The sequence below is a fragment of the Barbus barbus genome (genome assembly GCF_936440315.1).
Source record: "Barbus barbus genome assembly, chromosome: 20".
Taxonomy (NCBI): domain Eukaryota; kingdom Metazoa; phylum Chordata; class Actinopteri; order Cypriniformes; family Cyprinidae; genus Barbus; species Barbus barbus.
Genome location: NC_136748.1, coordinates 25,794,585 through 25,821,284, shown reverse-complemented (window position 1 = coordinate 25,821,284; position 26,700 = coordinate 25,794,585). Strand labels below are relative to the sequence as shown.

At 34.9% G+C, this 26,700-nt stretch overlaps 1 protein-coding gene across 1 annotated transcript; it reads left to right on the top strand.

Annotated features, from left to right (window-relative positions):
- The first annotated feature begins 102 nt into the window (after nt 1-102).
- On the top strand, nt 103-26,157 carry LOC306885897 (consortin-like). The gene is made up of 11 exons (XM_079442702.1): nt 103-192; nt 4,294-4,705; nt 7,307-7,449; nt 10,520-10,550; nt 10,879-10,965; nt 11,043-11,136; nt 12,530-12,551; nt 12,680-12,773; nt 18,130-18,668; nt 23,957-24,098; nt 24,193-26,157. The coding sequence occupies exons 2-11, from the start codon at nt 4,363-4,365 to the stop codon at nt 24,399-24,401; spliced, it is 1,704 nt and encodes a 567-aa protein (XP_079298828.1). The 5' UTR covers nt 103-192; nt 4,294-4,362; the 3' UTR covers nt 24,402-26,157.
- Nucleotides 26,158-26,700: the final 543 nt, after the last annotated feature.

The following is a 26,700-nucleotide window of genomic DNA, read 5'->3' as shown; positions in this document are numbered from 1 at the left end:
TATTCAGGCCTAGAGCTGAAGTACCCGGATAGTGGTGGGTGGGAGGGAGGGAGGAGCTGCGCAGGCAGCGGAAGTACCCGGATGAGTGACAGGAAGAGCTGCGCAGACGTGCAGCAGAAACACAAACAGCAGCCGACAGTCAAGAGCGCGGTTGCCTGTTCATCCGACTTTTACCACCTTCCCTATCGATCTGTAAGTGCTGCCTCTTATTTTGAATACAGCATTCATGAAAGATAATAACCGCGTTTAAAAAGCAAAATGAAACGTGCAGTTTGTTGCAATTAATGCTTGATTCATTCATGATGCTATGCATGTTAGCGATTGAATTAATGACCACCGGCACCTGATGTGGTAAATAACTCTTCTGATAGAAGCTCAGACAAATAAAGCGGCTCTCGAGGAGCTTTAACCCTGCTTTTCTACATGAAGGTGACTGATGTTTTGATGCACATAGAATCGTGTGTGTGTGTGTGTGTGTGTGTGTGTGTGTGTGTGTAAGCTATAGCTCATATACGATGGATTACATAATATCAACATCTGCAGAACGACCTGTGCTAGTCTCTCTTAGTTTATAAGCGTAATGCTGTGACAGAAAATACTCTTTAAAACTGAATGGTTTCTTAAGTTTTTCAAGTGGTCATGTGTCAAAACAGAATGAAGTTTGTTTTGCTTCGCTGAGCTAGAGATATGCATGTTATGCAAATGTTGTTTATGTCTTAAATAACTTTCTTTGTGCTCCATATACAGGGAAGTAGATCACGATTAGGCTAAGAATGTCATTTCTATGTATTCACTCACCATAGAGGTCACAACCCCAAAGGTCATGTATTCTGGTATTATCATCAATTATTATTACATAATAAGCTATAATATAGAGTCACTTTTCCATTATCATACAATAAACCATTTCAAGGTGACGCAACATGATCCTGAACACCATGACAGGAGATTGTTTTGTAATAATGACAGCAGGCCTAAACAGAAAATACTCTCTCAGGAAAAAAAGATACACAAGTTTAAGTTACTAAAAATGTACCATTTAGGCACAAATATGTACACTCTAGGTAATAAGTACCTTTAAGATACTAATATGCACTCTTTATGGGAAAATAAGGTATAAAGGTGTAACATCTTTTGTCTCTTTTTTTGCTAAGAACGTAAAATGCAACAGTCCCCATCCACTTTTTTCTATATCATTGGTTCCGTAGGATTTTTAAAAGCAAGTCTTAGCTTAAGAGTTATAAACCTTGAACCAAACTAACCCACGAGGTAAATCACAACATTACAAACATTAATTTGAAGCAAAAAATGTATTTGAAAGTCAAGCTAAAAACAAAGGTACAATGTGTACTCAATGGCGTTAACTTGATGAGGAAAAGAACTACAATCCCATGAAACATTGAGAATGACAATTAAAAATTACATTTTTTATGCAAAATATGCATGGTCATAAACATTACTTCATGTGAGTGGGTAGGCCCTAAAAAGTTATTTTGGCGTGATTTACCTGTCATGATTCCCTGATTGGTGGATGTTTCTCTGCAGATTCATGGGTAATGTAGTTTTCACCAAACAATTATTTTTAATAAGTTGAAATGAGAAAATAAATCAAATTAGTTGAAATAATGCAGACTGATGGCTTCAACAAAACCATATATCATCGATTAACAACCTCATATATCTCACAACAGGTCTGTCTTTAAAGATTTATAAATTATCGTTCAAAATCAATTCCCTTATGGAGAAATTAATTTTTTAATTCCAGAGCTTAAGTACTGCACATATTGCCAAGACATTGCCAATATTAGTTATTCCATTTAGCTGAAGTATATATTAAAAAAGGTATTATAAAACATTTAGAAGTTTCAGTTTTACTTCAGTTCAAACTTTCAGTTTTAAGTCAGATTGATGTTAATTTCACAGATGGTTTTGAAGAACGCTGTGTGCGTGTGGGACACATTTGTGTCTAGCTACTCCAGTCGTGCTTGTTTTTCAGGATGAATAAACCTATTTCTCATCTCTCCCTCTCTCATTCACCCCTCAGGCTTTAATGTTGTTAAAGGAGCTAATGAGAGAGTGCAGCTGTCTTTGATTATTAATGAGCGCTCTCTTAAAAGAAAGCCGGATGGAGGAGCATGACAGCTCACATACCCAAATTTCTGCTTGCCTAATATGACTGACCTCGTGTTATTGTGGCTGTGCCCTTTTAAAGTCTGAACTATTAACATACAAATCTTCTGATGAGAATTTAACATTTGGATTTTGAAATGAAAGCGGTCACAAACCCGAGACAGTAGCTAATTGTTATCACTAGTCACTCAGATAGAAAGCCCTCATGTGTGAAGCGGTTTACCTGGCCCTTGTCGTTGATGTGGTCTGGATGTGTGTAGGTGGTCACACCACAGGCACAGATCCGATGGTCCCCGGCTCACTGTGTAACTGCGTGTGTTGTCAGAAAAGCGAATGAACGCCTGGGGTCCGCCGTGAGTCAGCCTGCACTTCTAGAGCCAAATAACATCAGCATCAGGTCCTCTACACAAACAGCCAAGTTCTCTCTGTCTGCACAGTGCCCTAGTAAATAATGATTCATTGGTTCACTTCATTTACTTTGTAAATTGCAACATAATGGCAGTTCTAATGTGTATATATAAGACAAGGCAAGTCTTTACATAAAAATAATTTAAAAATAACCATAAAAGATGCATAAGAAATGAAATGACTACGCTAAAAAGTAAAAAAATAAAAATACACAGATACAAATAATAAGAATAATGTAGGTAATACATTGGTACTGTGTGTATGGCTTTTAGTCCATGTCTGTTAGCTTGTAAGTTATCTATATACTAGTTAGTGTACTTCTACAAAAGAATCTAATATTATTTATGACTCATATTGCAGTAGTTACATCAGTTTGAGGCCAGCTCATAACATTTCCTTTATTTTCTGGCTTTGATCTGTGGTTGTAAAGGTTGTTAATAAGCAGAAAGAAAACTGAAATTTAATGATTTCAGAATTGATAATTTTATCAGCCCATTTCTTTAAATCTTTAATTATTAACTCTTTTAGTATTATATAGTTGAGTATATAGTAAAGATTAGAGTATATGTTTTACAAAAACAACAACATTTCTTTCTATTTCAAAATGTCATGTTTAATTCTGTTACTTGCTTTTTTTTATTATTATTATTTGTGGAATGTATCAATTTTTGAGTGAAAATTGTTTCTAAGGAAATCGTATTTTCAGTAGTATTCAGTTTTCATTTTAGATAATGTTTTAGTAATTGCATGTGCTTTTGTCATTTTTTTTATTAGTTTTTGTGGGGGTTTTGTTTGTACGTATTTCTATATCTTTAATTTATTTGCAGGTTATTTAAAGGTTAATTTTTTCACACCTAGTATTTTTTTTTCCAGCATTCAATTAAAATTAATTATATTTTACAATTTTAGTTTACAGTAACACTGCATTCAGCTTGGATTCAGTTTGTTCACTTAATGCACACTGAACTGCCTTAAGCGTTATCATGGTGCGCAGTGACCTATAAGCGTTGTAGTATTTATTCATTCATTCATTCAGTCTGCAGCTCCAGAATCCCCCTGAGCAGATGACAAACAAACAGCCAGTCTGCTTTAAGATCTGTAAGATGCTGTATGATATTGCGTAAGCTCCGTCATGAGACGGTATGGAAATGAGCATAATGCTCTTTCTTCAATAACAACACAATGGGGACTATTATGGAAAATCTCCATGGTGTATGAATTCAGTATTCAGGAGAACCAAACAATCAGTGTGTGGGTGAGAGAGAGAGCATATTATTATACTTATATATTACAGCTGACTAAAGGGACACATGACAGCAGGTTGGTGCTATAATATATAATTTTATTAAATTTATTACAAAAATATTAAATTTATTAGACATTTTAAAATATATAACTTTTTGTATATAATATTTATTGTATAATTTATATTTATGATCTTTATTGAAACCTGTTTTATAAATTCCTTTTTTTAAAGATTCTCTAATGATATCATGTGAATTGATACCAGAACTGTTCAGATGAACAAAAACATTAGCTAAAATCTATTTAGCCTCTGATTAATACAGCTCTGAACAAATGCAAAACAAAAGACAAATGGACAAATCTCAAGTGTTTTGATTCATGCACTGCACTCAGCCAGCCTGAAGTGGAATTATGGGTAACCTATGAGTCAGTTCTCTTAAAGGCCAGTGAGCTCTTTACTTTTCATGATGGATCACGGCCATTAAAGTGTCCCTCTGATTTGTTCTCCAGCGTCGTTGAGTGGCTGCGAGGCCTGCAGGGGTTCAAGTGGATCTTCATGCTCTCGATCAGCGGGATCTCATGGATGACGGACAGTGGCAGAGCGATGGCCCAGGGAGGCGGGGAGGAGTAACTGACCCTGACCTCCTAAATGACTCTGACTCCAGCCGCAGCCCGGACGAGAACCAGAATCGACTGGTGGAGGAAGCGGAAGAGGTCGAACAGGGGCCCCGTGGTGGACAGAGGCCCCTCCGACAGGATAACACTAACAACAACGGTGATGAAGAAGATTATGACAGCTCCAAGGTGGAGGACGAAGAAGATGAGGAGGAGGAGGAAGAGGTGGATAGTAACAGTGGAGCCTACTCTCCAGAGCTGGACGGACACATTCGAGACTCACCAACACCCAGCCCCAGTCCCACAGGTAACAGGCCGTGTCAAACTGAGTTCCAGACCACTAGTAATGAATTAGCAGAGATTTAGCCTTTGTTACTCATATCTCACAATTCTGTATGTGTGGTTTAGTTTTTATTTTGCATTTCTGCAAAAATAAACAAACAACATTGTCAAAATGTTCTCCATACACACGGACCCTCAAAAACAACAAAACATTCTGTATAATATGTGCCAGGTCAGTAGCTGTTTTACAAAAATTCACAGTTTCTGTAGTTTACACAGAGATGATAACAGTATCGTTTTCAAAAACATGCACTCATTTTTAGAAGTTTGAATTTTCAGGCCTCTAAAATGCTGTTGTCGTGTAAATGAATAGCCAAAACCCATAAAAGTGTTCCATATTTAGTCAAAAACTGTGTGATGTTAACACCCCCTTAAACTATTTAAAAAAAATGGTAATTGAAATAAACATTAAATAAATAAATATTAAGTGCTAAACTTAAGGTTAACTAAAAAAAACAAAAAAGAATAATTAGGGAAAAACGGTTTTCTTTTAAGATTTATATAACCTTTGTATAATTTCAGAAATTAGAAATGAAATAAAATTTAATTAAATAAAAAAGTTGAAGTACTAAAATTACTAAAGCCAAAGCTGAAATAAAAATAGATTACAGCTAAATAGAAATAATGAAAAATTACAAAAAAAACACAAAATTACTAAAATCTGAAAGAAAATGAGAATATAAAAATAAAATAATTCCAAATATTCATATTATTAAAGTATATAAATAATACTAAAATAACACCGAATCAAAATTTTGTACCCAACCCAAAGTGTGAATCTATTAATTCCTGACAGCTAACCTGTCATATTACATATTATTTATTTAGCTTTCCATAAATTAGTGAAATTCTTTGTTTAGAAATTAGAAGTGCCACGACTAAACAAATTAATGAATAAAAAACAGATCCTATAGTACATTAAGGCAGAATCAGTTAATCAGTTCCCAACCTTCACAGTGTGAAATTCTCCACATGTTGACCTGGAAGCAGTCAACCCAAGTTCAATCCCATGAGTCATCCCATGTGTCAGTGCATGTGGAAAGGAAAAAGGAAACGACGTGACGTGTGGCCAAGTATGGTGACCCATACTCTGAATATGTGCTCTGCATTTAACCCATCCAAGTATACACACAAGTGATCACACACACACACAGTAGTGAACATACACCCGGAGCAGTGGGCAGCCATTTATGCTGCAGCGCCCGGGGAGCAGTTGGGGGTTCGGTGCCTTGCTCAAGGGTCTCACCTCAGTCGTGGTATTGAAGGTGGAGAGAGTGTTGGTTATTCACTCCCCCCACCTACAGTCCCTGCTAGACCTGAGACTCGAACCCGCGACCTTTGGGTGGCAAGTCCGACTCTCTATCCATTAGGCCATGACTGCCCCATCAAATGCCGCGGTTCTTGCACGAAAAAAACAAATCACTAGCTCATCTAGCAGTTCCACTGTGCAGGGTTTTTCTGTAAGATTCTAAAGAGAATTTCTGAGGAAGAGCTTGTCATTTGCCAAAGTTTGTGAAATTCATGCCACTAAAATGTTACAAGATATTCTGAGAATTAGTCCTGAAGCACAAGTATATATTCCTTCCCCTAAAGTCAGAAATATGAGAAAGAAATGATGCTTGGTGGCTTTCTATGCCAATTTTTTTCTGTCAAAGTTAGCAGTGATGTGCTAGAATGAATCTGATTTTTATGCTAATAACATGAAATCTGATTCATGCAGTATCACTTATATATAACAATAAAAATGACTAATATTGAATGTTCCTTGGACATTGAATGGTTTTTTGTGGCACAACCCAGTCCAAACGGTGTCATCCTGAATGACATGGACATATTTATTTGTCATTGGATTGATCAGGCTAAGGGTGGAGAAGCGTTTCTATTGTCTGAGTAATAGTGCTAGACTTTTGTTTCTGTTTCTGCTGTAGAGCGAGTGACTGCATCCCATTCTTGCCATGCAACTTTCAGACAGGTTTGAGTGGCGTGAATAATTAGGGCCAACCTCTAGAGCGAGATATATCTGTGTTGATGATGTACAAACACTGGGTGTAACCTCTCAATTCAATTTTTTTTCTCTCATATCGGTCGATAATTTATCGGTCCGATAAATATCGTGCATCCCTAATTAAAAACATTTTTGTTAATTGAAATAAACTGAAATGTGATAAAATATAAGTATTAGATGGATAAACTAAACAAAATTAGAAATGTTACCTTGGAAACTAAATGAAATGAGTTGAAGCACTAAAAAAAAGAAAGAAAGAAATTGAAAATAAGAATGGCAATAAATAAAAACTAAAACTTAAACTGAAGTTAAAAAAATAATAAATTAAAAAATTCAACCTAAGCAGTAATTATTAAAAATGAACTTAAAATTAAAATGAGACCTGAAAATATAAAAAAGTAAAGCTAAGAATATTAAACTAAGTGTATAAACAGCACTAAAATAACACTGAACTACATACAGTAAAATAAGAAGTCTATTGGTAATAATTATGCTAAAATAGCATACAGTTAGTGTCAGTGTCAACACTTTTCATAGAGGATGTGATATTTGTCTTTTCAGTGTCAGAGGGGCTTGTGAGTCCTGAAGGGACGTCTCACGGTGATGCTGGATCACCCCAGGGCTTCACTCGCTCCCTGGTGTCGTCTCTGCAGGAGCTGGGGGAGCAGGGAGAACACCCTCTTCTGCCACAGTGCCTCCATCAGGTTTCGTACTCCTGTTCTACATCATCTCCTCTGTGTGTGTGTGTGTGTGTGTGTGTGTGCGTGTGTGTGTGTGTTTATATGATTTATGAGGACACAAATGTGTATAATGACATGGGTATGACAGAGGTATTACAATATGAAGGTGGTTTATGAGGACACTGCCTATGTCCCCGTAATTCAAAAGGCTTAAAAAACATACTAAATGGTGTTTTTTTTGAAAATCTAAAAATGCACAAAGTCTCCTGTGAGGGCTACGTTTAGGTGTAGGGTTGGTGTAGGGCAATAGCACACACAGTTTGTTCAGTATAAAAACCATTACGCCTATGGAGAGTCCCCATAAACCACAAAAACCAACATGTGTGTGTGTGTTTGCTCAAAATTACTAAATGAGGTGTTAAATTAAACGTTCTTAAATTAAATATTAAATTAATAAATATTATTACAATTTAAAATGTCTATTTCTAAGTATATTTTAAAATTAGTGCTGTCAAACGATTAATCGCATCCAAAATAAAAGTTTTTGTTTACATAATATAGGCTATGTGTGTGTACTGTGTATATTTATGTATATATAAATACACACACTTACAGTATATAGTTTGAAAATATTTACATGTATATATTTATAATCATATAATTTATATATTATATATAAATATATTTAATATATAAATAACATATTTTTCTTAATTATATACATGCATGTGTGTGTATTTATATATAGATAATAAATATATGAAAACAAAAACTTATTTTGGATGCGATTAATCGTTTGATGCAAAGCTGAATTTTTCAGCATCACTACTCCAGTTTTCAGTGTCACATGATCCCTCAGAAATCATTCTTATATACTGATTTATATCTAACACTTTTGAACGGAAGTGTACTTTTATCTTTAGCTAACAATACAATGAAAAATGTCTCTGCAATTTACATTAGACAAAATTACGTTGATAGCCTAGATTTTGAAAATGATGTGTGACCTTGCAACTTGATATATTGATTGTCAGTTTTTGTGGGCATCTGTTCATTGCCAGTAGATGGTGCAAACCTCTTATTACTTCAGTTTGCCTCGCTATTGTGTATGTGCCAGAACATGAGATGAATTTTCCTGTGCTGTTCCACATTGTTCATTAATAAGCTCGTGTTAGTCTGTTGTTGCTGCTGGCCCGTGCTGATAACATTGACTGATAGCGGTACACGATGAATCTGATAGAAAGCACCTTAAATGGTCAAGCTCTATTAAATGTTTATTTGAGCTTGACCTTATTCAACATGTTTTACAAGAACATATTTGCTCAGCTGGTTTAGTTTCATCTTGAGGAGAGATTTATGTGAAGCTGCAAGACGACTCTGCTGGAACTGCTCTCATTTATTCCCCTGTGGATTTTGTTCTTATAAGAGGTTTTAAAGGGAACAAATTGGATAACTGGATTTTCTTTTCACTTTTTAAGTGCACTGTGTACTCAAACATGAACAACAAAGCCCCTTCCTCAGCTCACCCAGACCAGTTATTGAAAGTAAGCTGCAAAAGTGGGTCAGAAATGGTCATATGATTCATAATTATGTTAACATAAGATCTGTAATGTTTATGTTTATGTCTGTTTAGGCTGTGAACGCCAATTTGAGTTATGCCAGTAGAAAAGATTTTTAATGATACATTTCAGTCTCACACTTTTTCTCCTCGCTATTCTTTGATAAAAGAATATTTTTCAGAATTGAAAGATGTTTATTTGCAATTCTGAGAAGATAATTGAGATATAAACTACCTTTTTTATTCTTATTCCATGGCAGAAAAAAGAACAAATTCGAGATGTAAACTCAAAATTCAGAAGGAAAAAAGGAAAAAGTTGTGATATAATCTCAGAATTGTAAAACTACAAGTCAGAATTGAGAGAGAATTTGTTTTAAAACCTTTAATTTTATTCATGTGGTGAAAACATAACACATAAACAGAAGATTTTAATAATGTGTGTGTGTGTATTGTTTAGATACTGTTAAATTGTCAATATGTTTAATTAGATTTAATTAAATTTTCAGTTTACATTTTTAATTTTACTTTTAAATTTTAGCCATTTTGTTGTGCATTTGTCATTTTTATTAGTATTGTTTAATTTGGTTTAAATTGCATTTAAATGATATTTAATTACAGTATTTCAGTCATTTTATTCTGCTTCCTATCAGATACATCATGTGCTGCTATCAGTCAATGTTATCAACATGTGCCAACAGACTAACACAAGCTTACTAATGAACATAAAAAGTTGTTAAAACCGAGTCTGTAAGTTGAGCAGTTCGGACTTTGGAATGAATTGATTTAAAAAATCTGTAGAGAACTAAACAAAGAAGAAAAACACTGTTTCTGAATATCAGTGTTAGAAAAAAATGACTAGAAAAAGAAAGAATTAGTGCCTCTTACTTATGTAGATCTCTTGGTCGTGAGCAGCCTCATGAAGATTAGATGGATGAGGAATGAAGGAGAGCGAGAAAGAGACAGATTTATGCAGAAAGAACTCAAGTGTTGCAAAGAAGGAAAGGTCAGAATGTGTTACTGCCGCCCACTCGGTGAGACATCTCTCATGTTGTACCGATTTGACTGCATTCAGAGGAATACATGCTGTAGTGATTTTCATCCTGCCTCTTCTCTTCAACTTTACCCTGCAAGACGTCTGAAGAGAGCTGATGTCAGGAGTTTTACTCAATGGGAACGAGTCTTTGCACCTCAGATAACATAATATACATGCAGGTGTAGTAGAATAAATGCTGTCTAAGATGAACCGACTTGTTTATCAGGTATAACACATCTGTAAAATTACATTAAGTCCTTATGCAGCAGGTTTTAGGTGCATCATCTGGTAACACAACTATAATAACTGTCATTAACAATCATTATAGAATGCTTAACACATCTGTATAAATTCATATGATCCATAAATCACTTTTTAAATGCACTTTAATTAATGACCTGTTTTATATAATGTAATACATTATTGTACAGTGTTACCTAATGATGCTTTTCATTGTGTAATGTAATGCATAATAACTCCAGGCTAAACTCTCTTCTTTACAGATTGCAGAGTCATATATGCGTGAGGAGGACTGTATCCTTAATATTATTGTTTTTCAATTATATAATAATACAGAGGAACTGTGCAATGGTGTGTTTGAACAGCCTTTGACGCTTGTTCCATTATAGCTCCTATTTTATACCCCATTGCCTTTGTTATTGTAACAGAATCGGGGATGCTTGCAGTGTTTATGGATATAATGCTGTTTATTGTATTACATTCAGTGCATTACTGCAGCCAGTCATTGTCTGATATGATAATATTTCACTGTGGAATTCTTTAGTTTCAGTGTTGTAAAGTGCATTTGTGCTTTGGGGTTTCCCGCTTCCTGTAGATTTTCCTTAACCAGAGCATTTTCCAGATGAGAGAGCAGTCAGGTTCATACAGTTAGAGAGACTCTATCACGAGCGTCTGCTGTCCAACCTCACCGCCCTACAGCAGCAGTGGGGTAAGTGGATTCTGCTAAAGCGTTACCCACAGCTGGTTCTTGACAGAGCACCTTTTAACCTCTTTTTCTGTGATCAGAGAGGAGACGGAGTTTGGTTGGCCAGTGTCAGGACGGTCGAGAGGATGCTGAACACCTGGAGAAACTGAGACACATCTGCAGAACGCACAGACAGTGAGTGCACATGTACGCTACATTAGTTCTGCCGCACAGATCAGGTCAACTTACTTTCTTTATTTTTTACATTTTATTGCATGCTTCATTACTAAAGCCAAACTGATAAGGGCAACACTATTTTATTTAATTTTATTTTTAATTCACCTTTTTTATGCAGAAATTAGTTTAGCCACACATAATAGATATCTGTGTGTGTGTGTGTAATTTTTATTGCATGCTACATTAGTTCAGCCACAGAGTTAAGGTCAACAATTGTATTTTTTCTTCTTTTTTTTTATTTCACTTTACAACAGATCAGCTACAATGATCAGGTCAACGATATATTATTTTATTTTTTATTATTATTTTTATATTTTGTTGTAAATTTGTTTGTTTGTATTTGTATTTTTTTTTTCCATTGCACACTTCAGCCACACAGATCAACACAAGTCAACGTTTTTTTTTTGCTTTTTTATTCATTATTTTATAGATCAGACACACAGATCAGGGCAACAATATTTTATTATGTTTTTATTTATTTTTTTATTTATTTTCATTGCACACTTTATAAGTTCAGCCACACAGATCGTCAACTTTTTTTATTTTATTTTTTTTTATTTTTTTTGGTCTCTACAACAGATCAACCACAATGTTTTATTTTATTTTTAATTTATTTTTTGAATCATTATTTTATTGCATTCTACAAAAGATCAGCCACACAGGTCAGGTCAACAATAGTTTTTTTTATTTTATTTAAAATTTACATTTTATATTTTATTTTGTTGCACTTTACATTACTTCAGCCACAAAGATGTGGTCAAAGATATTTTATTTTATACATTTTTCTTTTTTTTTTGCTTCCCTAAAAATGTTTCTAAGTATTGTTTCTCCACTCTTTTATAATGTATATTTTCCTAGATCAGATTTCCTACAGAGCTTGATCTCTGTAAAAACATGTTAGCAGTGCTGTAAATGGAGTACAAGTAAATGTTTAACCTTTCGAGCCGCTACACAATTTAAGTACGGGGTAAAAGCTGTGTCTTTCTGTCCCGTTCCTCCGGGCCAGACACTTTCACCGGCAGCCACACCTGAGCAGCTCTTTCCCCTCCTAAATTTAGCTCGTCTGTGTCTCATTTCTGCGCTCTGGCTGCAGTTTGCAGTCCTGTAATGGTTTAAGCATATGGCCCGTTGCTGTGCTTTCAGCAATTTGAGACAAGCGCTAGAGTTTCAGTATGGGAAATGTGCCGCACTAATATTAGATTCCCACTTAGCAGAGCGACCTTAGATTTGCGTCCCCTTTTATGCACGTCGTCCCGCTACGAGAAAGATGGAGCGAGGGGAAAAAAAAATACAGATACAACAGCTCCTTAAGATGATTTTGGCTTAAGAATATTTTCTTGTCTTTTTTCAGACCTGCATGGAGCGTTGAGAAGGTAAGACGGGCCTCTTTGAGGCTCACTTTTGGAACAGCATTTCTATATGTATGTAACTGTAAAGAAAAAAAAACCCCATGTTTAAAGACCAGAGGGTGAACGTCATCGTTGTCTGTGTGCGTTCATAGTGCAAGCTGTCCAAAGTGCAAAGGAACAGTGTGATCAGAGAAACACAGGGAGGAGAGCAAAACGTCAACACGCAAGTGCTTTCATGCAGCTCAGGTGAGTTAATTTCTCCAATGACAGGCCAGACCACCTAAAATATGTCCCTACCATCAGAGTAATTACCATAATATGATATGTGTATTTATGCATGTATTTATTCAGTGTGAAATAACACCGCCCTGCATCAAATTTACTGAAGGAAATCCAATACTTGTTTCTTACCAATTTTGGGGTGCTGATTCCAAAAATAGTCCCTGTTTTGCTCGAGAATGTAATGATTTCTCACAAAATATAATAAGAGTCATCTTATATTATATCTTAATCACCAGAAAAACTGCCACAAAAGACATGATTCCTGTTTTCCGTTGAGCCAGTTTACAACTATTTTCAATTCTCAGCCAATTTTCATGATTCATAATTCTGTAGATATTATTTTATGCTTAATCCTTTCAACTTTTACCACTGCTAAGTTAAATGATAACTCTTGAAAACTTTTTGTCATTGAAACTTTTGACATTTGAGTGCTTTGTATGTGTGTAATATTTAAACTTAGTGTTTCCATCATGTACGGTTTTCGCACAAAATAGGTATTAAGTATCAAAAAGTATGTACATACATACATATTCATATTATTCCCAAATATATATACCATTTAAAAAACATCTTAATTCCTATTTTGTGAGAAGACAAAAAAAAATGTGAACTCCGTATCTGATAAGGTTTTTAAGGTTTTTAGCCAATAAACAGATTTTATTGAGTACATAAATAGGATCAGTTTTAATTTGATCTTTTAATATTAGTTGTGTACACCTAGTAAGATTCTTGCATCATCTGTGGACGAGGCAAACCCCATGTCCCTTTCTTCAAGTACACGCACACACACACAGAGAGAGAGTTAGAGTTCCCTCCTGTCCCTCCAGATCATGCCTTATTGATGAGACTCTCTTTCTCACTGGCTCTCACAGCTGATGTGCTGCTAGGGTATGTTACCTGAACACCCCATTACTCGTATTGAGTTCCCTGACCCGGTTTCACTTTTACATGCCAGGCATGGCAGCACATTGACCCCCCCCACCCACACACACACACACAGCCTCTGCCCAGCCACCTGTTCTGGAGTGTGTTGAGCAGGCTTTCTCCTGCAGCAGGTGCATCTCGCCCTGCGCCTTTACCCTCCCAGACACACAAGACAAAGATTGATTGCATTCACTCATACTGCTTGTTCATGCAGAATTCTGATCCAAAAGGTCATCAAAATATCATGCCCTCTGTTAGATGTTGGCTTGAACTGTGGTTTCTGATGGTCTGATGCAGTTGATCAGACAATGAGAAACCACAGAAAGTCACATTGATCAGAAAGTCATTCTAAAGATACAATTTTATGTTTTTTTTGGGGGGGGGTTACTGAGAAAGAATATTTAGTCCAATACGGATTTCATATATACACACACACACATATATATATATATATACTCACCGGCCACTTTATTAGGCACACCTGTTCAATTGCTTGGTAACACAAATTGCTAATCAGCCAATCACATGGCAGCAACTCAATGCATTTAGGCATCTAGATGTGGTGAAGACGACTTGCTGAAGTTCAAACCGAGCATCAGAATGGGGAAGAAAGGGGATTTAAGTGACTTTGAACGTGGAATGGTTGTTGGTGCCAGACGGCTGGTCTGAGTATTTCAAAAACTGCTGATCTACTGGGATTTTCACGCACAACCATCTCTAGGGTTTAGAGAGAATGGTCCGAAAAAGAGAAAATATCCAGTGAGCGGCAGTTGTGTGGACGAAAATGCCTTGTTGATGTCAGAGGTTAGAGGAGAATGGCAGACTGGTTAGAGATGATAGAAAGGCAACAGTAACTCAAATAACCACTCATTACAACCAAGGTATGCAGAATACCATCTCTGAACGCACAACACGTCGAACCCTGAAGCAGATGGGCTACAGCAGCAGCAGACTACACCGGGTGCCGCTCCTGTCAGCTAAGAACAGGAAAGGCAAAAGGGGGTCCAACCCGGTACTAGCAAGGTTTACCTAATAAAGTGGCCAGTGAGTGTATATATAGCAATTATTTTAATATTATGGCCATTAAATGATACAATAACAATAAAAAAAAATATTAAAACCTAATCTAAAATATACATGCTACAGGTTAATTTGGTTATGAAATTCCAGAAATATTAGCCAATTTTAAAATGTGATTTCCAAATTAAAATTAACATAATTTATCAAATTTCTCAAAGTTTCTTTTAATAATTTCATTTATTTAACTTAATTTATTTAGTAAATTCATTTAATTTATTTATTTGATAGTTATATTATTAAATTTGAATTATCTTCAGCTATACAATATTAAATTGCTAAAATGTATGTATTTCTTGCATCAGTTTCACATAAAGCAGTCTAATAAAGGGAACTGGACCTCCTGGACAGCAGGGCATGATTGACATTCTGGAAAATTAGTGGTAAACTGTAGGAAGACAGCAGGAAGAGTGTAGTATTTAGGAACTGAGCATCAGACTGTATCGGTCTGGCGCTGGTTGTCGTGTGTCTTTCTCTGATCTCTGACAGTGAGCTGTCATCACTTAGATCCTGTCTCTGAGCAGCACAGCACCCCACGTGCGTTTATGACCGCCGAGGGAGCAGAGAACAGTCAACAGTGGATTCCTGCATTATTGATCCACAGGGCTTCAGGCAGCAGGGCTACGATGCATCAATAGTGATTGATCGTCTGCCATCGATTGGTTCTGTTGTACACAAGGGTCTGATGGTCAAATGACCACGCGGTCATTCAATGCAAAGAAATCAGACATAGTACACCATGCTATTCATGCTATTTTTCCAGTATTTTTCAAATTAATTATTAGAATATTTATTATTTATTTATTTTGGGTTAAATAATGATTTATTTATTATTATTAATTAAAGATTCAACAGTTTTTAAAAAAATAAATTAATTAATTGCATTTATATAAAATGTATATATTACAAAAAGTTAGTTTTATTTTATATATATATATATATATATATATATATATATAACAAATGTAAGTTTTTTTTTTTTTATAAAAATTTTTTTTTTTATAATATGTAATTAATAATTATGTATTATATATTAATTATAAAAATTAATATATAATAACTTTTTATTGGCTTTTTTATTTATATTAATTTTTTTTTACAATATTCACAATTAATAATAACAATATAATTATATTACAAATATTAAACCTAAAATAAAATGTATTTTTTATTCAAATTAAATATTTGTTGAGACATTTGTACACTTATTTATATCATTAAAAGTATAATCCAATTGTATTAATTTGTCAATCTTAACTTATATTTACTTGTATCAACAAAAATGATAAATAGTCATATATTTGCAAGATGATAATGTGATGCTGCTTGAAGTAAATATAGTAAAGTCACAGTGTTTTTAAATGTTTTGTTTAACAAAAAGCCTTTTGCAGTAGGGCTGGACCAGAATATTCGAATATTCGAATATTCGTTTGGAGGGATGGCATTCGATTTTTCATTTTGAGATTCGAATATTCGAAAAAAATAAATTAAAAAAAATAACACGTGACATCGATCCCTGCGAAACGGTTCTCATTCGCGCTTTAATGACTAGCCCTTGCAGCAACGCCAACATCGTGATTAAAGAGAAGAAGGACCTGGTCTACGTTGAGGTTAGACTAATATTTTATATTAAATTATTAGTAAATAATTTAAATGTAATATAATATGATGATTTTGCTACACTACTTCATCTCGTGCACAATGCATAATTTGACTAAGAAAATGCTAATTAATAGGTTGTCCGTCTGGCTGAACATCTGCACCAGCAACAGACCGATCGGAATGTGGAAGAGCTGTCTGCAAGCCATAGAGAAGAGGAGACTGCGGCGCCACCACCAAAAAAAAAAAAAAAAACATCAGGAGATTTTAATGCTGATGGAGTCCGATGACGAAGAGGAAGAAGAACATGGAGACGGCGCAAAAAAAGAGATGGAGCAATATTTAAAAGATGCTACAAAAGTACAGTCGGGCCCGCTTGCATGGTGGAAGCAAAATAGTGACCGCTACCCTAAACTGGCATTTGCAGCCAAACACCTCCTTTGCGTTCCGGCCACTTCAACTCCGTCAGAGCGCATTTTTTCAAAAGCTGGCTACATCGTTAACAAGACCCGAAGTTCGCTTTTTTCCCGAAAATGTAGACAAGCTCATCTTTCTTGCACACAACTTGAAAAGAGTGTAGCTAAATAGGTAGCTTTTCTAGCTTCAGCTTGCAACCTGATTTTATTTATTTGAAAGTTTGATTTGTAAAATTGTTCGTTTATTGAAATGTGAACTAACGTTAGCTTATTTTATTTAGCCCATTACATTTTGTTTTATTGTATAAGGGATTTTTTTTCTTTTATTTAAACACTAAATAATGCTACCTTGTCATTTATTTATTACAGTTTGTTGAACTTTGTTAATTTATTTGTTGTTCTTTTATTTAACTAGCATACCTTTTATGGTGTCGGTGTTACTCTGCTGCTAATTTCTGATTTAAGAGTGATTTTGTTGGAAAAATGTTAGGCTAACTTATTTTAAAAAATGTGCTGCTAATATCCGATTTGGGAGTGATTTATTTAAAAGTTTTACTTTGTAAAGAATATTTTGTTTATTTTATTTAGACTATTAAAATGTTTTTATTCTATAAGGGAATTCATTTAATTTTATTTAAACTGTTCGTTAATTAAAATGTGTGATTTTATTGAAAGTATGCTGCTGCCGTGTTCTTTATTTATTACAATTCGTTGAACTTCGTTAATTCATTTTTCGTTCTTTTATTTAAATAGCCCTTTACGGCGCCTTACTGTGCTGCTAATTTGGGAGTTATTTGTTTGTTTGATAAATGTTGGGCTAAAGTATTGCTCTGACAGACCTGTTATTGTTTTGTATTATAGTGCAGTGTTCGTTCTTAAATAATATAAACCCTGCCTGGGCCGCATGTAGCGCCCGGCTTTCGGCTTGTGCTGTTCTGTCATTTATTAAAGTTTTATTCATTCTGAAAGTGTCGCGACTTGCCTGTATCCATATTACACAAAAATGCGACTTTGCACTCCCTTGCGTCCCCAGCAGTTGGATGAACGGTTCTCGACATAAAAATGCAACAGACAGACACACACAGAGAGATTCCTGCCTTTATTAGAGATAAGAATATATTCAGCCCCCTCCCACCGAAGCTTCGAATATTCGATGTTGATCACTACCGAATACTCGAAGCTCAAAAAATGGTATTCGGACCAGCCCTATTTTGCAGTATGCTAGTATTCCATTTTGAACCTTTGACTCCCAAGGCTGCTCCATTAGTTTCATATAAACTGTCTTCTCTCTCAATCTTAAACAGGGAAGGTTATGGATGATCAGAGTACATCTGCGGCACAACAGGAAGTCATCCAGCATGAAGATTGTAGCAGCACCGCCCCACAATCCCACCAGAGCGAACAGCAGCATGACTCCTCCCCCTCCTCGGCTGTGACGGACAGCTCCTCCTCTCCAGCCTGTGAGGATGCAGGAGCAGAAGAGGAAAGCGTAAGTGTGGCAGCTTCCCACAGGGATGCAGCACCAGAGCCCCAGTTACCAATGGACACCGCTCAATCAGGCAACGTGGAGGCCCAGCCCGTGATGGAGGGAACGGGGGACACTGTGGATACGGGGCAGGATGTGGTGGAGCCCATCCCACACGCTAAGCAGGAAGATGGAGGGGAGTTAGAGGAGGCTTTGAAGCTGGAGGAAGATGGAGCAGATCAGGTGCCTCTGGAGCAGGAAGTTCCTGAGACAACAGCAGAGTTGGAGCTCGAAGAGAACGGGAACGGGGTGGAGTCACTGGATATTATGAATGTGTCCATGCTGGATGACATGGCCAAACGCATACAGGTGGAAGAGGTGAGTGACACATTTTCACTCGTTTAGTTCAAATGACAAAGAGGCTTATTTGTTGTTTTGTGCTTGGAATGGCGTTTTGAGAATTAGTTTGATTTCTAATCAGGTTTGAAAAGACTTTCTAATTAGGCCCTTGAGTACTTTGCTAAGCCTTTTCTAACACTTGATTTTCTGCATATATTGTGAGTAGTATGCAAATTTGAGAGATATTTTAAAGGGAAAGTGTGACTCTGTGTGTGACTCTCTGTTTAATAATTAAAAAACAACCTATAAATGACTTAAATGTCTGTATTGTAAGTTGGGATAAGGGAAAGTGTATCAGTTAAAACAAAAAAAGTACCATATATCACCCTTTTAAAGTGCATTGTTGTGGAACTTCATTTCCTTTTTCTAGATTTAGAAGCTGCTGGCATCACTGTGATGTCATAGTGATGTCATCTTGCATCACCTCTACAGCTGCTAGTCATTGACTAGGAATATTCCAGGTTAAACGACAATCATGTTGATTTCTAAGACAGGATAGATTGCAAACCTTGTCTGTGCAATACTATCAGTCCTTATTTCAATCCTGATAACTTTCACATGTTAAGGTTGTTTATATCACTTTCCAATTATAACAGAATTCCCAATTCTAAAAGAACAATTTTGCAGCGAATACTGCCTTAAAATAAGACCGTTTATTTAAATTATTTGTGCAACAATAATTATAAGAAGTTCAAGCATTGCATTTCTTGTTTTAAATCCTTCAGAATGCCTTGTCCTATGTTTTACAAACTGAGTCAAAATGATTATAAATATTATATTATATAAAGTAATACAATTGCATGATTTTATTAAACAAGATAGTTATAAATAATAGATTCATATCATTGTAAAACAGCCATATTTATGTTCCATGTAGACATTTATTTATTATGTTTTAAGTTTACAAAACTGGGAGTCAGAATTGTCTGTGGTAATCGACAGAATGTCTCAATGGTTCTTAAAGTGATAGTTCACTCAAAAATGAAAATTCTGTCATTTACTCACCCTCATGTTATTCCAAATCTGTATGAGTTGTTTTCTGCAGAACATAAAAGAAAATATTTTGAAGAATGTTGGTAACTAAACCCTTTTGGTGACCAATGACTTATCTACTTTTATGTTCCACAGAAGAAAAATGTGTGGACAAAAATATTTTTTTGGGGTGAACTATCCCTTTAACTTGTAATGAACCTAGAACTCATCATTAGCGACTCACATAGAAGCGTGATCATGTATTTTTGTATTATTTTCTTGGTGTGCTTGTGTTTTTTTTTTTTAAGCTCAGCTTGTATGATCTCAGCTCCCAGCTTGGTAATTACCTCTTTTATTTCTTGTAAGTTACTGAGGTAAGAAGGCGTTTGATAAGAGCATAAATAATAGATGTCGGAATCTTAGCTGTGATTTCGGAGAGCTGGGTGACCTGAAGGGTGACCTTTCCCCTGAATGTCAGAGCTGAATGATTGTAACAGGCAGCCGTTTGTGATGATGTCATAATGACACTTCCACCCTCAATGAGACAATCAACAATGGAATCTGGACCACTGATCTCTGCCAGCACAATACAGGCTTTCATGAAGCCAATATCCTGTGTCTTAAACGCTTTTGTGCCCTGTTCCCAAACATGTGATGTGCCGTTTCTTGGCGGGGAGATCTTGATTTCAGGACTAGTGTATAGCCTGGCATCTTGTGCAAGTTTAGTGCTGTCAATATAAAATTACCATTCAAAAGTTTGAGGTCGGTAAGATAAAAAAAAAAAAAAAAGTGTCATGCTCACCAAGGCTACATTTTGTAATTGGTTAAAATAACTTATATATTTGAATATATTTTAAAATGTAATTTATTCTTGTGACGCAAAGCTGAATTTTCAGCATCATTACTACAGTCTTATGATCCTTCAGAAATCAATCTAATACCCTGATTTGCTCCACAAGAAACATTTCTTATTATTATCAATGTTGAAAACAGTTGTGCTGCTTAATATTTTTGCGGAAACAGTGATACATTTTTTCAGAACTCTTTGACGAATAGAAAGTTCAAAAGCATTTATTATGTATTTATTTGAAATAGAAATCTTATGTGACATAAATGTCTTTACTCTCAGTTTTCATTAATTTAATGCATCTTTGCAGAAAAAAAGTATTAATATCGTAAAAAAAAGAAAAAACTTTCTGGCTGCAGCTGTAAAAGGCATAGCCCCACCCCCTTAAAAAAAATAATAATAAATTAAAAAATATATTTTTTTACAAAACCTGTATGACTCTTTATTGTGTGGAAGACAAAAGAGGATATTTTGAAGAATGTTTTGGTCCCGTTGACTTTAATCGTATGGACAAAAAAACAAGACTTCTCAAAATATCATCTTTTGTGTGCCAGAATAGATGTTGCATGAGAGTTGTGACTCAACAATGATGCCGTTTATCAGCATACACGTGGATTATGACCTTCAGCCTGCACCGTCAATTGTCAAATCTGTTGAGTTAGTTAAAATGGTTTGACTTTTGAACATTTGTCTGAGCATTCCCTTTACTTGGAAAGGTCAACAACATACTGCGAAAACATGGTGTGCACAGAATAAATTGTGCTCAGTAGGACCCAATTTTGATGCTTTTTAACCAGACAGAGCCTACTGACCTGGAAAACCAAATTCAAAAATGTTTGTATTATAACATGCACTCATTATCTATCGGTTCATCTGCAGTAGACTTAATGCCACACAGCACTGCCAGAATATACCATCAGCACTATTGAGATCTGTGAAGATGTTCAAGTATATTTAAGCATCTTCAGAAGTTTAGGCTGTTTTTTTTTTGTTTTTTTTCCAAGGCTGAAAATGTTTTTTTTTTTTAAATACATTGATCAAAACTATATCCATATATATCCATATCCATATCAGTCTACTGCTAATTCCATTATTTAGCCAATCCATTGAGCAAGCAGATCAAATAGCTGTTCATTCTATCTTTAATTCCAAGTATCTCTGCTGTATCTGTTCCCTCGCTAATTAATGACACAGCAGTAAGTGGATTTATTCTGAAGCTCTACAGCTGAGCTGATGTTTTTTAGATGTGTACAGAATCACGTCTTCCATGTCTGGAGTACCTATGGCCTTTTGTGGCTAATAATGCTGAATGACCACAGAGAGAGCAAACATTACCCGACTGACTTTGTCCGCAGTCATCAAACGTGATGTTTTTCTGTATAAGAGCATCATCGAGTGCATTTGAGGAGCTGGAAACTTTCATTAGCGCTGATAAGCATATGTTATTTTTGGGCTGTTATGTTGATTTCTCACTGTTAATGGTCCACATTGTGGTGTGTTTTGAAGTCTAATTACTCGAGTGTCATTTACTCAAGTGATTAATGCATCTGTTTTTAGTCCTATTAATTTGTCACGCTGCTTATGCGCTTTGTACTTCTTAAAAGGAGTCCTTTTATGAGAGATTTATAGCAAAACCTTTGAATTTAACATCTAAGTCTATAGTTAAGTGGTCTTCAGGAACACATGGGAACAATTACCTCACCAACCTCTACTTTGTTATATCAATGTATTTAAGCCTTTTAATGAAACAGATAGTTCTGTCGCTAAAATCTGATTCGAGATGAACAACACCCTTTACCATGGTAAAAACACATCCTCGTGTGCCGTATTGCTTTAATAGTTTTATTTTGGACATTAATACAGTGTTTAGTGGTACAGTGAGGTCTGCTCTTTTGTGGAATTGAGCCATTCTACAGGTTTTGAAAAATGATTGGCTTCCGTCTCTCCTGATAAATGTAACTGCTATAACGGAGCAAAAATAGAGAACTATAATTGCAGTGCTTGAAAATTTGTTTTCATTGGGACCGATCTTGCCAAATATGGAAGCCCTCAGAGTGAAATAAGTTGACCGAAAGGGTTTTCGTGAAAAACTATCCTGCTACTCTTTTACAAATGAGTCTTAATTCAATAAGAGCACAGACTAATGTTGAAGTTATTCCTCTCTTAATTAAATTATTATTTTCTTTCTTTTAATGCTTGCTTGTTTACTCTCTAGCTTATTATTAATTTGTTTTAGTAATTTTATATATATATATATATATATATATATATATATATATATATATATATATATATATATATATATATATATATATATTATTTTTTTTATTTTTTTTTTATATATTATCTGTTATCTTTTTTATTTTATTTTCTGTTTTAATATATTTAGGACTTCAGCTTACACATTTTTATTTCATTTTTCCCCATTTCTAATTTTTAAGTTTTTCATTCATTGATATTTTATTTCAGCTTCTATTAATTTGTCAAAGGGCAGCTCATTCTCAGTGCTGATTGGTCTTTAGCAGTTTGACCTCTCTGTGACCTTTTCCATTCTCCAATACTTTCATTCTCATGTACATAATTTATGAAGAGGGGTAAACCCAATTCAGCAGAGGTGCTGGGCAAATGGATTCCAGCTCTTTGCTGAATAGAATATGTATTATTAAACATGCTTTCTCAGGATAATACAGATTTATTATGTATATACAGCAGCAGCACTTATTTTTTATTCCATCCAGAATGACTCCCATTCAGAATGATTTTTGTTCCATTCAGAATGTTCAAATAGTGGATAATGATTCTGATGTAAAGAGAGAACATGCTCCCTGGATACAGGGTGAAGAGTGTTAAATGCAGTATTTTTTATTTCAGTTTTATTTCTAGGTTTTTTTTTTTAGCACATCAAGTTAAACTAAGTGTAAATGAGAAATGTTGCCTTGTCAATTTGCTGAAATTACGTTTAATTTATTTTATTTCTGTTAACAATTTTAATAAAAATATTTTTAAAAACCCTGATTTACATAAATACTTTAAAATATAATTTTTTCTCTCTTATATACATATTAAATCTCAAATAGAAATGTTATAATTCTGAAATATAGATCTGCATGTAGGTTTAGTTATAATATGTATTTATATTTAAGTAAACAAATACATAAGCAATTCTATAAAAAGTCTGAAAATTGGGAAGTTTTCTTATTAAATCTGAAATAATAATTATAATTATAGTAATTTGGTAAAACACTGTATTATACATACTGAACTACATCCAGGCAGCCAAAATAAGAAACAGGCTGGTTCTTACATACATAATCAATAAATTCCCTGCCCACTCAGCTCAGAGGGACATCTAGTGGGGAGAGTATGTTAGTGCAGAACACTTCCTCATTTTTTGGAGACACTTATGAATCCAGGAATCTTTCACAATAACCTGCCCTCTGTCTTTCAGATCACTCCAGCTGCTGGTCTTGTGTCTATCTTGAAGAGAAGAGTCTCTCTGGAAGGAGCCGACAGCTCTGTCCCTGCCGCCCCTAAACCCGTCTCTAAACGCAAAGTCCGTTTCCGAGAGCCTGACGAGGGCCTGGACCACGGTAAGAACCGCTATTGTTTGCTAAACTCATTTTTGCGGTATTCAAACTGACCATGTTCTGATTCTGTACTGATTTGCTTATATACAATATGCAGATGAGGTGGGCGGAGACCCCTGGCTGCTCCTCCTCTTGTTGTGCGTGGCTACCGTGGTGATCAGTGTGGGCGGGACTGCGCTCTACTGCACTTTCGGAGACGCCCAATCCAGTGTGTGCACAGACTTTTCCCATAACATGGACTTCTACATCGGACGGATGCAGAGGGGCATGGATGAGCTCAAACACTGGCTGTCCCCGAGCTCATAGCAGGACGGGACGACTCGTTTTCTTCTCCGTTTCCTCTTCTCAGTAGCCTCCGTGATCTTTAATGCTGAGATATCCTCCCATGTAGGCCTTTGCTGGGCCACGCTGTCACGGATGAAGCCCAAACAAGCCCGTCTGTCAGGTCCTAAAGGGGACGTCCGGCCCCTGGAAGGCACAGCAAACCACTTTGGCCAGTTTTTGACTCAAGTAGCCCACTGTTTACTGCCATCAACTGAACCTCATGTAAAGAGACTTCATTTATAGAGTCTTAAATTGAAATCTTAATACTTGGTTGACAGACTTTTTTCTTTTATTCAATGGAAAAGTGAATGACCATCATGGTGATATAATAATGAACATAATCATCTGTAGCCTGGACGTAGCATTTTCCTGTGATGGGCTTGGATGGAGTTATGGAAAGATGTTTATAGGTACAGGAAAGCAATACATGTATATTGAGGAATTACAGATATAGATATATAAAGTCAGCAAAGAGGCAAATCTCTGTTATCATAGTTACCCATTTATTAATACAGGGGGGGGGAATAATTTTCCAGTAGATTCTGCAATATTTTGATCATTAATAAAAAGTTAAATCACTGAAGATAATCAATATATTTTCTTTAAAATAAATCTGATACTTTACATACAATTGACCGTGTCACACTGAATACTGAATTTCCTTTTGTATGTTTTAATTATTATTATTTTATGTAATTATTTACACTTATTTTATTCAGGTGGCTGGTTGGAAAAAATGATGATAATTTTATGACTAATAAATATCTAAATTTATCATTTTAAAGTGCAAGTAAAACAGCTGTGTGAATTATATATATTAAAATATATTTGATAATATTTATATAAATTGCGCACAATTTATTATAATTATTTTTTTTTTTTTTGTAAAACAGCCAAATCTATTAAATATGTCATTTTCCGCATAGAAATGAATTGGTAACTATACTAACCAGGATTTGTTTTCCTCTAAACCAGGCCTCCAGTGTATAACCGTATTTAGCAATGGGAAGTTTTTAAGATGAAACTGGTACTAGAACGAGAATGTCATATGATTTTAATATCATTTGCTCAGGCATTTCTCTTGTTAATAATCTTAACAGTTCTTGTAATCATGATGTTTAAATCCATTTATTTTTGTTATAAAACCATGACCTCTTGTGTTAAATAAGTCACATTTATTCTTATTTGGATATTGTTATCATAAGTGCATCCTGTGTTTATTCTACCGAATCTGTGTCTTGAACTTCTTTCATGTTTCCTTCTGAAGCACAGTCTTACTATGGTAAAGTCAACATAAGTCTGCAGTAAATAAAGTTAACGTAGATTTACCACATAGATGTCAGTTTGCTGTGCTCTGCTCAAGTGCATGAACGTACTTGGCGAGAACTGTAAAAGTTTATTTTGTGATCTCTGTTTTTTATTTGTATGTCGTCTGGCTGGTTCAGATGACTGTTGAATGTCTTTATTGCGAGTTTTCAGTATTTATTTAATGCAAAGCAAAGTCTTTTAGAATCACACGTCCTGGTGCATGCACTCTTTTACTGTCTGTACAGAGACAATTTGACAATTATTTGTCTTACTTAATTTTGATTTTATGTATATACCATGTGATGATTGCTGTATTTCTTAATTGTATGGTTCAAATCTGTTTAATAATTGTCTCCGGGGAAAATTTCAAAAGGAAAATGCAATGAGATGTCTTTTGACCAAAAATGCCTGGTGAATAAATCTTATTGTTGGGATTAAGGAGTCTCTATATTATTTGAATTAAATTCAAAAGCTGTTTTGTTATGTATTAGGGACTGAATTAATCACTAAATAAATAAAAAATATCCATAATTTTTTTATATATATATAAAATGACTATTTTACATATTGAATATCCTGGCAAAATGTGCTACAGAAATGCATGACAGAAAATGGGTTGTGAATATGCTCAACCAAAGTCTGCACTAACCAAACATGACTAATCAAAGTATAATATAACGATAAATATATTAAAATAGTGTAAACAACATAAAATATTTAAAATACACTAATAATTAAAATAAGTGCATTTTATTGTGTTCCCAAGAATGTTATAATAATAAATATATGATGTTTATTTGTAAAAACATATAACTCTGTCTTTATTAATTTTCATAAATCATGTTTTATTGTTTTATTTATTTTTTTGTTATTATTATTTAATCAAAACAACCCAAGCACAGTTTGACTGATATTAACTGGAATGCAGGATTGAAAAAAACTGAAACAAAAAAAAAAACATGATTTTTGAGTT

Bases quoted from the DNA above. Each gene is read 5' to 3' on its own strand.
- LOC306885897 (XM_079442702.1), top strand. From the start codon at position 4,363: ATGGATGACGGACAGTGGCAGAGCGATGGCCCAGGGAGGCGGGGAGGA. The intron at 10,551-10,878 runs GTATCCTTAATA...AGCATTTTCCAG, and splicing joins ATATATGCGTGAGGAGGACT to ATGAGAGAGCAGTCAGGTTC. The intron at 12,774-18,129 runs GTGAGTTAATTT...AATCTTAAACAG, and splicing joins AGTGCTTTCATGCAGCTCAG to GGAAGGTTATGGATGATCAG.